The sequence below is a fragment of the Lutra lutra genome, chromosome 2, assembly GCF_902655055.1.
Source record: "Lutra lutra chromosome 2, mLutLut1.2, whole genome shotgun sequence".
In the NCBI taxonomy this organism is placed as follows: Eukaryota; Metazoa; Chordata; class Mammalia; order Carnivora; family Mustelidae; genus Lutra; species Lutra lutra.
In genome coordinates, this window is record NC_062279.1 from 197626469 (window position 1) to 197640203 (window position 13735).

Consider the following 13735-nt stretch of genomic DNA (forward strand, 5'->3'; position numbering starts at 1 on the left):
ACCCTTCTATAGAGTTTATAAGTAGAAAATATATTATGGTGAATGGTGAAAAATCTCTTTGGAAAACTTGGAATAACAAGGAAAAATTTAAAAATGTATTTGTGAGCTCAGGAGAAATGATAAGAAATTATATAAGGTTTTCCTGAACTCTTTAAGAGATTAAAAACTTTCTCACTTACAGGGACCTTTTTGACAAAGACATTCTAAAAATCATGGATTATTTTTTAAAATTTGCATTACACCTCTTTTATACTTCGGCTTGCATGATGTAAAGAACTGAGAGTTTCTGCTATATTCTCCCTTCCAGGCTAAACTGATCCACTACTTTGCAAATTTATAAAGATTTAAATTCCTTATAAATTGGCTATGAGTCATTGCTTAATTGAAGTGATTCTATAATAAATAATGTCATTTAATCTCACTTCATTGTACTACATTCACTGAATATGTAAATTCTCATACATATATAGCCTGCTCACAGCACTCAATATCTAACTTTTATAGTGAATTAGAGGCCCGTTTTCGAAGTGATCCAGTTTCGGTAATAAACCACTTTTGTGTAGACTCCAGGTTTGTTCTTTTGACCACAGTTGTCTCCCCAGCTCACAATTCCAATGAGATACCAGGTATCTTTAAGATCCTTTATGACTAAAGGTCCCCCAGAATCACCCTGAAAATAAAAGAAAGAATATTAGCTAAATATAAAGCTTGTTACTTAAAATATTCTTATGAACCACATATTTTATTGTTCGATAGCATAGGTATTGATTACCAATTATAGACTAGTTAATTGAAACATGGATTTCAAAAGTTTTAAAAGCCTTAAATTTCAATTTCCCACATTTTAATTTTTTCAGCTTTATAGACATATAATTGACTAATAAAATTGTGTATATTTAAAGTGTACAACATGATATTTAATAGACATACACTTTGTGAAATGATTATCACAATCAGTTAATTAACACATTTATCACTTCACGTAGTTACTGTGTGTGTGTGTGTGTATGTGTGTGTTTTAAGAATGACTAAGGTCTACTGGCAAATTTCAAGTACACAACACAGAAAGGCTATCTAGCTGGTGTTGGTTTTTCTGACTCCAAGCAGGGTGCTTGGACCTCAGTTTTATTGGACAGACTAAACCCCTCACCATGAACCACAGTTATAATCACTGTATTCCTGTCTTGGACCCTGTCCCTGGGTCACCTTCTCAATATTTTCCCCAAGTTTTCTATGGCTAAAGCTTTGTCTTACCACTGACTTGCACAGTCATGGAGCAGGCATCTTACCTCTGTTTCCCGTTTCAGTGAAATCTCTTATGACCATCTCTTTTCTGAGGTATATCACTGATCTCACCATTTGCCTAGATTCCCATGTGCTGTCTACAAATGGGCTCCTGTCACCACCTTCTCCTTGTGCATCATGGTTTGGAACTCTCTGTGCATTCTCTGAATTCTAGCTGCCTCCCTCCACATTCTCAGCAACCAAGGCTGGATATGTACCAGCTTCTGCTCTAGCTCAGCCCATGTGCTATAAAACTCCCTGCTCCTTTTCTGATAGAGGTTTACGTGTGTAATTTGTGGGACTCTGGGCAGAGTTTTCTGCCACTAATATCAAAGCAATTTTGGTATTTCACCATGTAGAGTCACCTCCTTGGAATTTTCAAGAATTTCTTGTTATAAAGCAAGTGCTTTCAGGAAGAAATACGCTTTCTACCTTTGTCAGAAAGCATACAGGCTGGATAGCTATTGGACAGCAGAGGAAGGCACTGGGAAGGGCACCAGGCAATCCCAACATGACCCAATCTGCCTTCTTCCTCAGCAGTATGGCCTGTCAGCCTCCTTATGCTGATTACTTGGGGTCCCCTCAAATACGAATTATAATTTCACACCCTCATAATTTTTGCTGTGCTCTTTCTATATATAGAAAGATAATACTCTTCTCTTATTCTATAACTGGATAAGGGCCCTTTATCCTTCAGGTCTATATCCTTCGTTATGATCTCTCTGTTACTTGCTGCAAAAATGTTCCCTTCATGCTAAAAGTATTTGTTATCCTTATACCATTTAAAACATCTCATCATAGTTTGTCGCTCATGATTATTTCCTTTCTAGATGAGCCCTTTAAGAAAAGGGACTCTTCTTTATGAACCTTTGGACTTCTAGTATTAAGAAAATATAATTTTGTTGGTTTGTTGGATAGCATCAAAGAAACTCTGTTTATAACATTTTGCTTAATAAAACACCTGAAAATATTTGTGTTGTGAAATCTGCATTTAGCAGTTATCGAACTGATAAGATGTCCATGTTGATACTAACATGAATAACACAGAATATTTCTTGAAAGAGATAAAAGTGTTTTTGAATTAATGATATTAAAATAATCTCTCTCTACCTACCCTGCAAGCATCATACATTCCTTCTAGATATCCAGCACAAAACATTCCAAATTTTATATCACGGCCATATACATGCGGTTGCTTGCACACATCATCACTTATGATTTTCAGTTTGGCTTCTCGAAGTTTATTTTGGGATTTCCCTTCAGGAAAAACAAAGTCATTTTAGTGTTTACAATCAACACCCTTAGCTAGAATGAAGCAAGTGAACTTTTTTCTAATCTAATATATTTCATACTTAAAATTGTCAATACAGAATGAGGTTTATGTAAACAGTTTCTAGAGAATAGATTTCCTTTTAAATTCTGGCACATTTAAATGATAATTATTGTCCTTATCACATTTTATAAAAACCTATACTAGGAATAAAAACATTTCCCAAAGAGCAAACTCTCTTGCTATTGTTATATGTATGTACCTAGACTGGATTTTATGATCCAGAGTGTATCTAAGTATGCCCCCAAAACATTCAAAAACAAAATCATTTTTATTTATTGGAAGTTTAAGTTAGTATATAGAATTAAATCGTTTTGGAGAGGATCATGGAATCTTTGTTACCAGAGACTATCTCTACACAGTATTCTTTTTTTGAATTAACATATAAAGTATTTGTTTCAGGGGTACAGGTCTGTGAATCATCAGTCTTACACAACTCACAGCACTCCTCATAGCACATGCCCTCCCCAGTGTCCATCACCCAGCCACCCCATCCCTCCCCCGCGACCCCAGCAATCCTCAGTTTGTTTTGTAAGATTAAGAGTGTCTTATGGTTTGTGTCCCTCTCTGGTTTCATCTTGTTTCATTTTTCCCTCCCTTCCCCTACACAGTATTCTTATCCCTGATCCCTTTTAAATTAACATCTGTAGTTCTGAAGCAGATTTTGCTGCAACTAGACATTGCAGCTGAGCAACGGGAAAACCTGTAAGGTGACCGAGGAAGGTAAAATGAGTAGTGGAGCAAACTAGAGGAGAAGGAGATGAAAAGGGTTGAGGGAGGCTCACAAAAATGGACCATGGAGGGAGGGGGTCTTGGAGTGAGGGTGGGCATGAGGATGACAACACGCCTGATAAGTACTTGACATTGAATCGAAAACAGTGTGTAGAAATAGACTAGTTTTGATGAGGGAGTATTTGCTTCATTTATGTCTTCCTTGAAGCCCATCCTTTCCAAACTGCCTCTCCTTTATGCCATGTGTTTCTCACAGACTGCTTATCACACACCTGCCTTTCTCGGTATAGGCACAGGAGTGAGGGTTTAAGTTCGCCAGTCAGTCCAAGTACCCCTGGACACAAGCGGGGCCAAAAGAGACCTTTTCAGGACTTAATGTCGATTCTGGCCAAGAGGATATGTTCTTCCCTCTGCAGCTACTAGGGGAAGATGATGTAGACGCTGGTGTTGCTGGCCACCTTTGATACTATGTGGAGCTAGAATCTCTCCATGTGAAGGCAACCTTGGCGAGAACAGAGCCAGAAATAGGAAGATTCAGACATTCAGAACCAAGTGACATCATACATCATACTCCTGAATCCAGCTATGTCTGAAACCACACTCCTGTCATCTCTCTTGACTTCTAAATTACAAGGGCTAAATTTGCCATTTTATTATTATCTTTGCTTTAGTAAGAGTTGAGTTTCTGTCACTTACAAAATAAGGGCACTCAACAAATCCAACCAAGCTGTGTGGAAATGGGTGGCAGGATAATATTGACGGAGGTTAAATCACACTGTCCTAAATCGGACATAGTGCTTGTGGTCCTTTCTGAGATACTTGCCACCATAGAAGAGTGCTCCAAATCCTGTGATATAGACCGTGGAATTTGGCTGGAAGGATGCGGAGGCTTCCGGCAGACAAACCCGGCGGATGTCATCGGTAAAGGTGACCCTGGGAGAGAACTGAACAGCAGCAATATCGTGCTCTCTTGCTGGGAAGTGGTATCTTTCGTGGACAATAATTCTTCTGACATTTCTTTTCATTAATGGAGGGTTGATTGTCATTCCAAAACTAACAGTCCATTGATGTGGATTTGCATCACTGGAAATTGTTAGAAATGAGCAGAATATATAAGCTGCACTGTAATAATTACATAAAGGTTAATAAAAAACTCCCTCTTAAAAATATATGTTGTAATGATAGTTTCCTTTGACCTTTAAATCTAGTCTATTGCTATTTTGAAAAAATAAACTGTGTACAAACAGTATCTTAGAGCCGGGATCCAAAAAAGAACTATGAATTTCAGAACTGTAAAGCATATAAACTACCATTCATTTATCTCTTCAACAAATATTTGTTGAAATTCTATGTTATGAGCCTTATATGGTTAAAGTGGTGAACCAGATAGAAAAAGTGCCTGCTGGTGGCTGTATTCAATTCCAGTGAAGGAAAAAAGCAAAACAAATTAACAGATAAATAAATCCAAGCAGTAATCACAGTTATGAATAAAATAAAATAGAGCAATTGAATAGAATATGGGAGTGTGTGTAGGTAGATAATTCTCTTTTGAGAATATGATGTTTATTTATTTATTTTTTAGATTTTATTTATTTATTTGACAGAGAGATCACAAGTAGGCGAGGAGGCAGGCGGTGTGGCGGGGAAGCAGGCTCTCTGCTGAGCAGAGAACCTGAGACCATGACCTGAGCTGAAGGCAGAGGTTTAACCCACTGAGCCCCCCAGGCAACCTGAGAATATGATGTTGAGATTGAGACATGGTTGATGAGGAGCCAGCTGTGAGAAGACAGGGAGACAAGTTTCCAGACCAGCCTGCTGGGCTATAGTTCAAGACACATGGGAAGAATGGTGGGAAATGAAGCTGGCGAGGTAGCAGGAACTAGATTTTCGTGTTTCTTACATGTCATGAATAAAGAGTTTAGATTTCATTCAAGCGATATGGGAATTCCTTGGATGATTTTAAGCCATGAGTAATGTAGTCTCTTGTACATTAAAAAAAAAATTACCTAGGTTCTTTCTGGAGAATATATTGTTGGAGGGCAAGAATTAACAAGGAAAAAGTTGTCAGAAGTCTTGTGAAAAATGACCAAATGTGGGTGACTTCTAACTTGGGGGCTTGAGCAACTGGTGGATCTGGTATGGATGGAGACTGGAAAGGTCGTCTAGTAACAAAAGATCCTCCAGGAGTCTTTGTTTTATACTTAAGGAAAATAAATTCTAGATGGGCTAAACTATTTGCCTACTATCATGTCTTCTTGCTTCTCTGGCTCTTCTCTTTATTAGACATGGTCTCTCACCACAGTTTACTTATTAGTAGCAAGATGAGTGTTCTTAACTAAGTAATTGAACTAACATCACCCATGAGGGATAAGCAGAGACAGATATTGCCCATACAGATACTTGTTTCTTGACCTAATTATTTCTTAATAGGTAGTTTTAGTCATAGAAAGAAGCATATAAACATATATCATGGGGTTTAAGTCCAATTTGAAAGCTGTAATTGTGTTGGGATTATTATTTTTTTCTCTGAGGCAACTTAAAATTTAAGATGTGTTTTTATATGCAATTTTTATGTGCAAAAATACTTAAATGAGAAAAACTAAATAAAAATTGGATTGTGGGGAGCACCTGGGTGGCTCAGTCAGTTAAGTGTGGAACTCTTGATTTGGGCTCAGGTCATAATCTTGGGGTTTTGAGATCAAGCCCCATGTTCAGCTCTGCCCTAAGCATGGAGACTGCTTAAGATTCTCTCTCTGCCCCTTTCTGCTCATACTCTCTTTCTCTCTTAAAAAAAAAAAAAAAATGTTTGTGAACACAATTATTCATATTGTATAAATATGACATTTTTGTTTATAATTGAGTCTTTTGTGAGTTTTATGGATGTAAATTTGCTCTCTCAACTTAATTATGCCTAGATAAACTTAACATAAATCAAGTATTTTGAACTTGGGAATGCAAAGGACAGACCTTGAATACTATTTACTCATATGGAAACGATCATTCTAGAACTTTCGGACAATGCCCTGATACCATTTAATATAGCTTGTATTTGTTATATTTGTAGATAATGAGCCCGAAATAAATCTCTGACATGAGAGATACTAAGTGAAGATTAAAGATAAACTTTCTAAATTCTTAATCCAGGCGCAAATAAAAAAAGATACAATTTAATGGTGATAAGTATAAACCAGTAATTTGGATCCCCATCTAAAATGTAAGAAATCAAAGTGGGACTCCTATCTGGAAACCATCCCTGTAAAAAGGATCTGGGAATTTTGTTGATTATTAGCTTGAAAATCAATCATGTGATAAGAGTTCTTAAAGTGTTAATTTCATATAGGACTGCAATGATATCAAATAATCTCAGAGTAGCGAAGGCCATAAAAAGTCATTTGGTCTTCTCACTGATCCAGTGGTTGAAAGATGGGACTTTGCATGAGGCAGACATATATGCCTATGTTCGGTTCCACCATCCCCTAACAATTATGACTTTGGGCAAGTTACTTAACTTTTCTTTCTCTCTTTTTTTAAATTTATTCATTTTAATGAGAGAGAGAAAATGTGTGTGAGCAGGGAGAGGGGCACAGGGAGAGAAGGAGAGAGAGAACCTTAAGTGCTGGGCATGGAGCTCAATGCTGGGGCTTGATCTCATAATCCGGAGATCGTGACCTGAGCCCAAATCAAGAGTTGGATGCTTAACTGACTGAGCCACCCAGGCACCTCAACTTTCCTTATTTCCCTCAGTGTAAAAGGGCTTATCAAGCAGGGTTTACTTAATGAGGCAAGTGTAAGAATTATATAAACAAATCTTAAGCATCGAACTGAAAATTTGTGGCACATGGGAACTTAATAAATGGTTAATAGTTGCTGTTGTAAGCACACACTCTCCAGTAGCAATTCTTTTTGCTTGAATCCTGCAGGTGGGGACCTCTCCTTTCCCACCTCTTTCTTCACCTTGGGATACCTCGCATGTTTGAGCAGCTCTAACTGTGGACAAGTTCTTCCTTGATACCTTAATTCTCTTCCACAGGAAAGCATCTCAGACATAGGGTTTGCATGGCAAGGCTATATAGTTATCCTATCACCTTTCTTTATCATCCAACACTCTATACTCTAAGAGTATTTCATTTCACTATGTTTTCTTTTAAGTCTGCTGTCCTTTAAGTCTGCTATCCTAGTCAGGATTTGACCAACGAAGAGTCTCCTTTATTTTGGAATCTGTAGTTTTCTTAATTCAATTTAAATCACCATGTAGTTTTGTGAACAATTGACTCACAGCAGTTTTTTTTTTTTTTCTGACTCAAATTTCTAAACAATTTTCACATGTTAAAACACAAATATGATTTTGGTACTGATACACTTGGATTTTTTTGGACTTATTTAGAGCCTTACATTTATACCAACTAAAATTAATCATTTAGTTCTTGTTTATTACTCTAACATAATTAATGTCTTTTTGAAATTTCTGTTTTTCTTACCCAAACATTTGCCATCCTTTCCAGCATCTGTCATCAGCTACTTTGTTGATTATAACTTCCACATCATCTGCCAAGCCTAGAAAATACACTGTCTAGGACAGGGTGCAGGATTAAGGTCTTTGGTGGGCCATAAAAAACATCCTCATCATTTTAATAACAATTGTTAATCATGATCCTTTAGTGAGAATTGTTCAGTTATCGCACTACCTATTACGATCACATTCAATTTAATTGTTTATGTTTTCAGAAGCCTTCCCATTTTACTTTGTCAGTATGACATTGATCATATTATCGATTTTGAGACGTGTATTTTAAGGGAGACACTGACAAAAATAAGAACGTTTATAGGAGGAGAACCAAGATTGTAGGGCATCTGAAGCTGATGCTGTGAAATAAAGTAGTGATATTTATTTTCACATATGGTTTGGAGATTTTCACTCATTTTATATTGTTTGGATTGAAAGAGAGAAAATAAGGAAATTTTTCTTTTCTATGGGGAAAAGAAAGAAATTTGATCCTTGCTGCTCCAGATCAAAGAACAAATATCAACGGTGGAAGTTATTAGGTTGCAGATTTGGCGTTCAGTGTTATAAAGATATTTGCACAAGTAGAACCATCTACCACAAAACTGGCAAACTTTGGAGAGAGTAAGCCCTCCATTCCTTTGGGATATTCAAGGACAAACTAGGTACCTGCATAAGGGGTTTCTGTGCATTCTAACATATTGCCCTATTGAGCTCTGATGTCTTTCAAACTTTAAGAATCTAAGTCTCTATACAGATTTGGACTCAGGCAGGCAGAATTTACTATGGTATCAAAAGTCAGCATTTTATTTGCAAATATCTTTTCCCATTTGGTAAGCTGTCTTTTGTTTTATTTTGTTAATGTCTTCCTTCACCACACAAAAGCTTTTTATTTTGGTGTAGTCCCAAAATGGTAGTGTAGTTTTGGTATAGTTTAATTTTGCCTTTGTTTCCCTTATCCAAGGAAACATGTCTAGAAAAATGTTTCCACAGCTTATGTCAAAGTGATTGTTGCCTGTTTTCTTCTAGGAATTTTATAGTTACAGGTCTCACATGTAGGTCTTTAATCCACTTTGAGTTTACTTTTGTGTATGTTAGAAGATGGTGGTACAGCTTCATTCTTTTGCATGTAGCTGTCCAGTTTTCCCAACACCATTTGTTGAAAAGACTGTGTTTTCCCCTTGTATATTCTTGTCTCCTTTGTCACAGATTAATTGACCATATAATGGTGGGTTTATTTCTGGGAACTTTATTCTGCTCTATTGACTTGCGTGTCTATTTTTGTGCCAATATCATATTGTCTTGAGTACAACTTTGTAGTCTACCTTGAAATCTGGGATTGTGATTCCTATAGCCCTATTTTTTCCTAAGATTGCTTTGGCTATGTGGGATCTTTTGCACAGTGAATGAAATCATCAACGAAACAAAAAGGAAGGAAACCTACTGAGTGAAAGAATATATTTGCAAATGATATATCTGATAATGGGTTTATATTCAAAATATAAAAAGAATTTATACAACTCAACACCAAAACAACAACAACAACAACAACAACAACAACAACAACAACATCAAACAACCCCCAAAAAACAAATGCTCTAACTGAAAAATGGGTAGAGGGCCCAAATAGACATTTTCCCAAAGAAAACCTACAGATGGCCAACAGACACATGAAAAGATGCTCAACATCACTGGTCATCAGAGAAATGCAAATCAAGACCAAATGAGTTTATCTTTGTGTATATGGTCCATATATACAATGCAGTATTATGCCTCCATCGGAAAGGATAAATACCCAACTTTTGTATCAACATGGATGGGACTGGAAGAGATTATGCTGAGTGAAATAAGTCAAGCAGAGAGAATCAGTTATCATATGGTTTCACTTACTTGTGGAGCATAAGGAATAACATGGAGGACATTGGGAGATGGAGAGGAGAAGTGAGTTGGAGGAAACTTGAGAGGGAGACAAAGAATGAGAGACTGTGGACTCAGAAACAAACTGAGGGTTTTGGAGGGGAGGGGGTGGGGGTGGGGTGAGGCTGGTGGTGGGTATTATGGAGGGCACGTATTGCATGGAGCACTGGGTGTGGTTAATAAACAATGAATTCTGGAACACTGAAAAGAAATAAAATAAAATGAAATTTAAAAAAAAGAATAAAAAACCCCAAATGAGACATCACCTTAAACCTATCAGAATGACTAAAATTAAAAAGATAAGAAAAATGCGTTGGCCAGGATGTGGAGAAAAAGGAACTCTTGAGCACTGTTGGTGAGAATGTAAATTGGTATAGCTATTGTGAAAAACCATATAGAGGTTTCTCACAAATTAAAAATAGAATTACCATATGACACAGTAATACCATTACTGGGTATTTATTCAAAGAAAACAAAAAATACTAAAAAACACTAATTCAAAAAGATACATGCACTCTAAGTCAAAGCTATAATGAGACATCACAGCACACTTGTCAGAATACCTAAAGTCAATAATGTAAGAAACAAGTTTTGGCGAGGATATGGAGAAAAGGGAAACCCCCTTACACTGTTGGTGGGAATGCAAACTGGTGCAGCCCGTCTGGAAAACGGTATGAAGACTCCTCAAAAAGTTGAAAGTAGAACTACCCTATTATCTAACAACCACACTACTAGGTATTTACCCAAGGAATAAAAAAATACTAATTCGAAGGGATGCATGTTTATAGCAGCATTATTTACAATAGTCAAATTATGGAAACAGACCAAATGTCCATTATGAATGGATAAATAAGATATGGTATATATACATTACTTAGCCATAAAAAAGAATGAAATCTTAACCATTTGCAATGACATGGATAGAGCTAGAGTATTATGCTAAGTGAAGTAAGTCAGAGAAGGACAAATAGTATATGGTTTCACTCGTATGTCAAATTTAGGAAACAAACCAAAGAGCATAGGGGAACAAAGGAGAGGCAAACAAAGAAACAGACTCTTAACTATAGAGGATAAACTGATGGTTACCAGAGGGGTGGTGAGTGGAAGGATGGGTTAAGTAGGTGGTGGGGATTAAGGAGTACAGTTGTTATGATGAGCCCTGGGTGTTGTATGTAAGTGTTGAAGCACTAAATTGTATAGCTGAAACTAATATTACACTGTATGTTAACTGGAATTTAGATAAAAACTTAAAAAAAAGAAGCAAAAAATTTTATATGCACCCCTATGTTTTAATGCAGCATTATTTACAATAGCCCAAATATGGAAGTTACTTAAGTATCCACTGATAAATAGATGAGGAAGATGTGAGGTGTACACACACACACACACACACACACACACACACACAGAGGAATAATACACAGCCATAAGAAAGGAGGAGATTATGCTATTTGCAATAGCATGGATGAATCTAGAAAGTATTATGCTAGTAATAAATAATTCAGACTGAGAAAGACAAATGCCATATTATTTCACTCATGTGTGGAACCTGAAAAAAAAAAAGGAATAAACAGGTAGAATCAGACTTATAAATACGGAGAACAAACTGATGGTTGCTGGAGGAGAGGAAGATTGAGGGGTGAGAAAAATGTAAAATGAATAACTTCCAGGAATAAAAGGTACAGCATGGGAAATATAGTCAGTGATGCTGTAATAGTGTTGTATGGTGATGGATGGCAGTTACACTTTTGGTGAGCACAGCATAACACATAGAGAAGCTGAATCACCATGTTATACACCAGAAACTAATGTAACATCTGTGTAAACTATACTCCAACACCCCTTCCCAAAACCCGTGAGGCCGTGACCTATGAGTGCTAAGATAATTACTACTACCCCCACTAATTTTGCAAAGAAGTATACAACTGTAACATTATATTAGAAAAGAACCAGAAAGAAAACTTTCTCATTTACCTCAGTAATATTTGGGGGTATTGGTTATTACTCAGAACATAATAAAACTCAGTTTTTAACAGTAGTGGAGGCCAACTTAGAGTCAATAACTTACTTCGTAAAGCAGTGCGCTGCTGTAATGAGCCATGTATTACTGACCAGGGTGGCCCCACACTGATGTATGTTATTATGTTGAAGGGAAGCTTGCCAGGGCCAGGCAGCCTTGGCTGCGATGTCTCCAGACATTATTCTGTTGACTATTAATGGAACAACTCGTTTACCACAACCTGTAAGAGATAAGATCATTAAGTCATAAGAAATGTCTCTATAGTCTTTGGTTCAGAGTACCTAAGAGAGAGCTCTAATCTAGTATTGACATTTATCATTATATAAACCTATACAATATTAATATCTATCCTCTTTGTTTCCTGATATGTTGATGTTTTGCTTATCCCTTTATTTACTTGTGGATATATATTGCTTACTAAAGCTAGGTTAAACTACAAAGGGTTGATATATCACAAAGTAGGTGTCCTGAGGACTTTAGATGTCCTGGGAACTCCTACTAAGACTATTGTTTCCCAGTTTCAGAAGACCCAGTGTGTTACTTTGACCTGAAATTTTCACCAGAAGAGCTCCCCAGACAAGTAATTGCCCATTTGTTGGTACTCCTTCTCCCATATATTTTTCTGTATGACTAGTTCCTAAGGTGTGCATGGGTTAATGTATGATGACCAGTTTCTCACTCTTCAGGATAGAGAGTTCCTTGTTTCCACATAAATATCCCATTCACTATTGTGGGAATAAATACGTACTGTATTATGTGTATCAGATCAGAGATTATTTTGCTACTTAGGGTTTCTCAGAATTAAGCTTGTTATGAACATGGTGCTAATAAAGAAAGTATTGTAGTTCAATTCTTCTTCCAACTAATTGAGTATCAAAAAAGAAAACTCATTTTATTGATATTGACTACACAGCACTGTGGTCTGTCATTTTATTTATTTATTTATTTATTTTTAAGATTTTATTTATTTATTTGACAGACAGAGATCACAAGTAGGCAGAGAGGCAGGCAGAGAGAGAGAGAGGAGGAAGCAGGCTTTCCATGGAGCAGAGAGCCCGATGTGGGGCTCGATCCCAGGGCCCTGGGATCATGACCTGAGCCGAAGGCTTTAACCCACTGAGCCACCCAGGCACCCCGTGGCCTGTCATTTCAGAGATCTCCACCACTCTGCCATCACTCTAGTGTAGAATACCTTTTTTCTCATCTGGAGGACTAGGATAGCTTTAGTTTGTCACCCTGCTTCTGTCCAGCTCTTTTGATCTATTCTCCATACTGAAAACTGAGTGATCTTTCTTATATGTGTAAACCCTTTAGTGACTTCTCATTGCCTTTCAAATAAAGTCAAAATGTTTCAGTATGGTTCTGGTCCTTGATCACTATTAATCATACCCATTTCCCATTCTATGTTCCAGTTACACTGACATTTTTCAGTTATAAGAAATGACCATGTTCTTGCTTTTCTGAAGATATTTTTACATACAACTGCCCCTGTCCAGGACACTTATTTTACTTGCCACTCGATTCATGCCATCTCCTTCTCGCTCCTGTCTCAGGGATCATTTTCTGACCCTATAAGACCGGGTTAAGCTGACTCTGTGATTGACTGTCAATCACATTGTGCACTTTCTCTATTGTAGCATTTATTACACTATTTTAACATTTCCTGATTTATTTATGTCTTCCCCTATCTTCGAACTCTTCATTTTAGAGGAGGGATCGTGTCTTATTCATAGTGGGATTCGCTTTCTGGCACTTGGTAGATGTGAAAAAGATACTTGTTGAATGAATAGAAATATATAGTGTGTTTGCAAGATACAGAGGCAAATGCATGAATACCTTTGTTCAAATTCATCACCACTTTGATAAAATCTTTCAAAATTTAGGCCACAGTGATATGGAGTGAGTGGATGGAGCTGTTGTCAACCATGAAAATGAATGTATTAAGCAAATT

General features: G+C 36.9%; 1 protein-coding gene across 1 annotated transcript in view; it reads right to left on the reverse strand.

The window, feature by feature from the left end:
- Nucleotides 1–665: 665 nt before the first annotated feature.
- TMPRSS11A (transmembrane serine protease 11A) overlaps nucleotides 666–13735 on the reverse strand; it is a 37719-nt gene continuing 24649 nt past the window's right edge. The window contains exons 6-9 of the mRNA XM_047719969.1: nucleotides 11833–12004; nucleotides 4170–4429; nucleotides 2395–2541; nucleotides 666–670 (exon numbers count right to left, since the gene is read on the reverse strand). Coding sequence (XP_047575925.1) covers nucleotides 666–670; nucleotides 2395–2541; nucleotides 4170–4429; nucleotides 11833–12004 — 584 coding nt within the window. The remainder of the gene's footprint in view (nucleotides 671–2394; nucleotides 2542–4169; nucleotides 4430–11832; nucleotides 12005–13735) is intronic.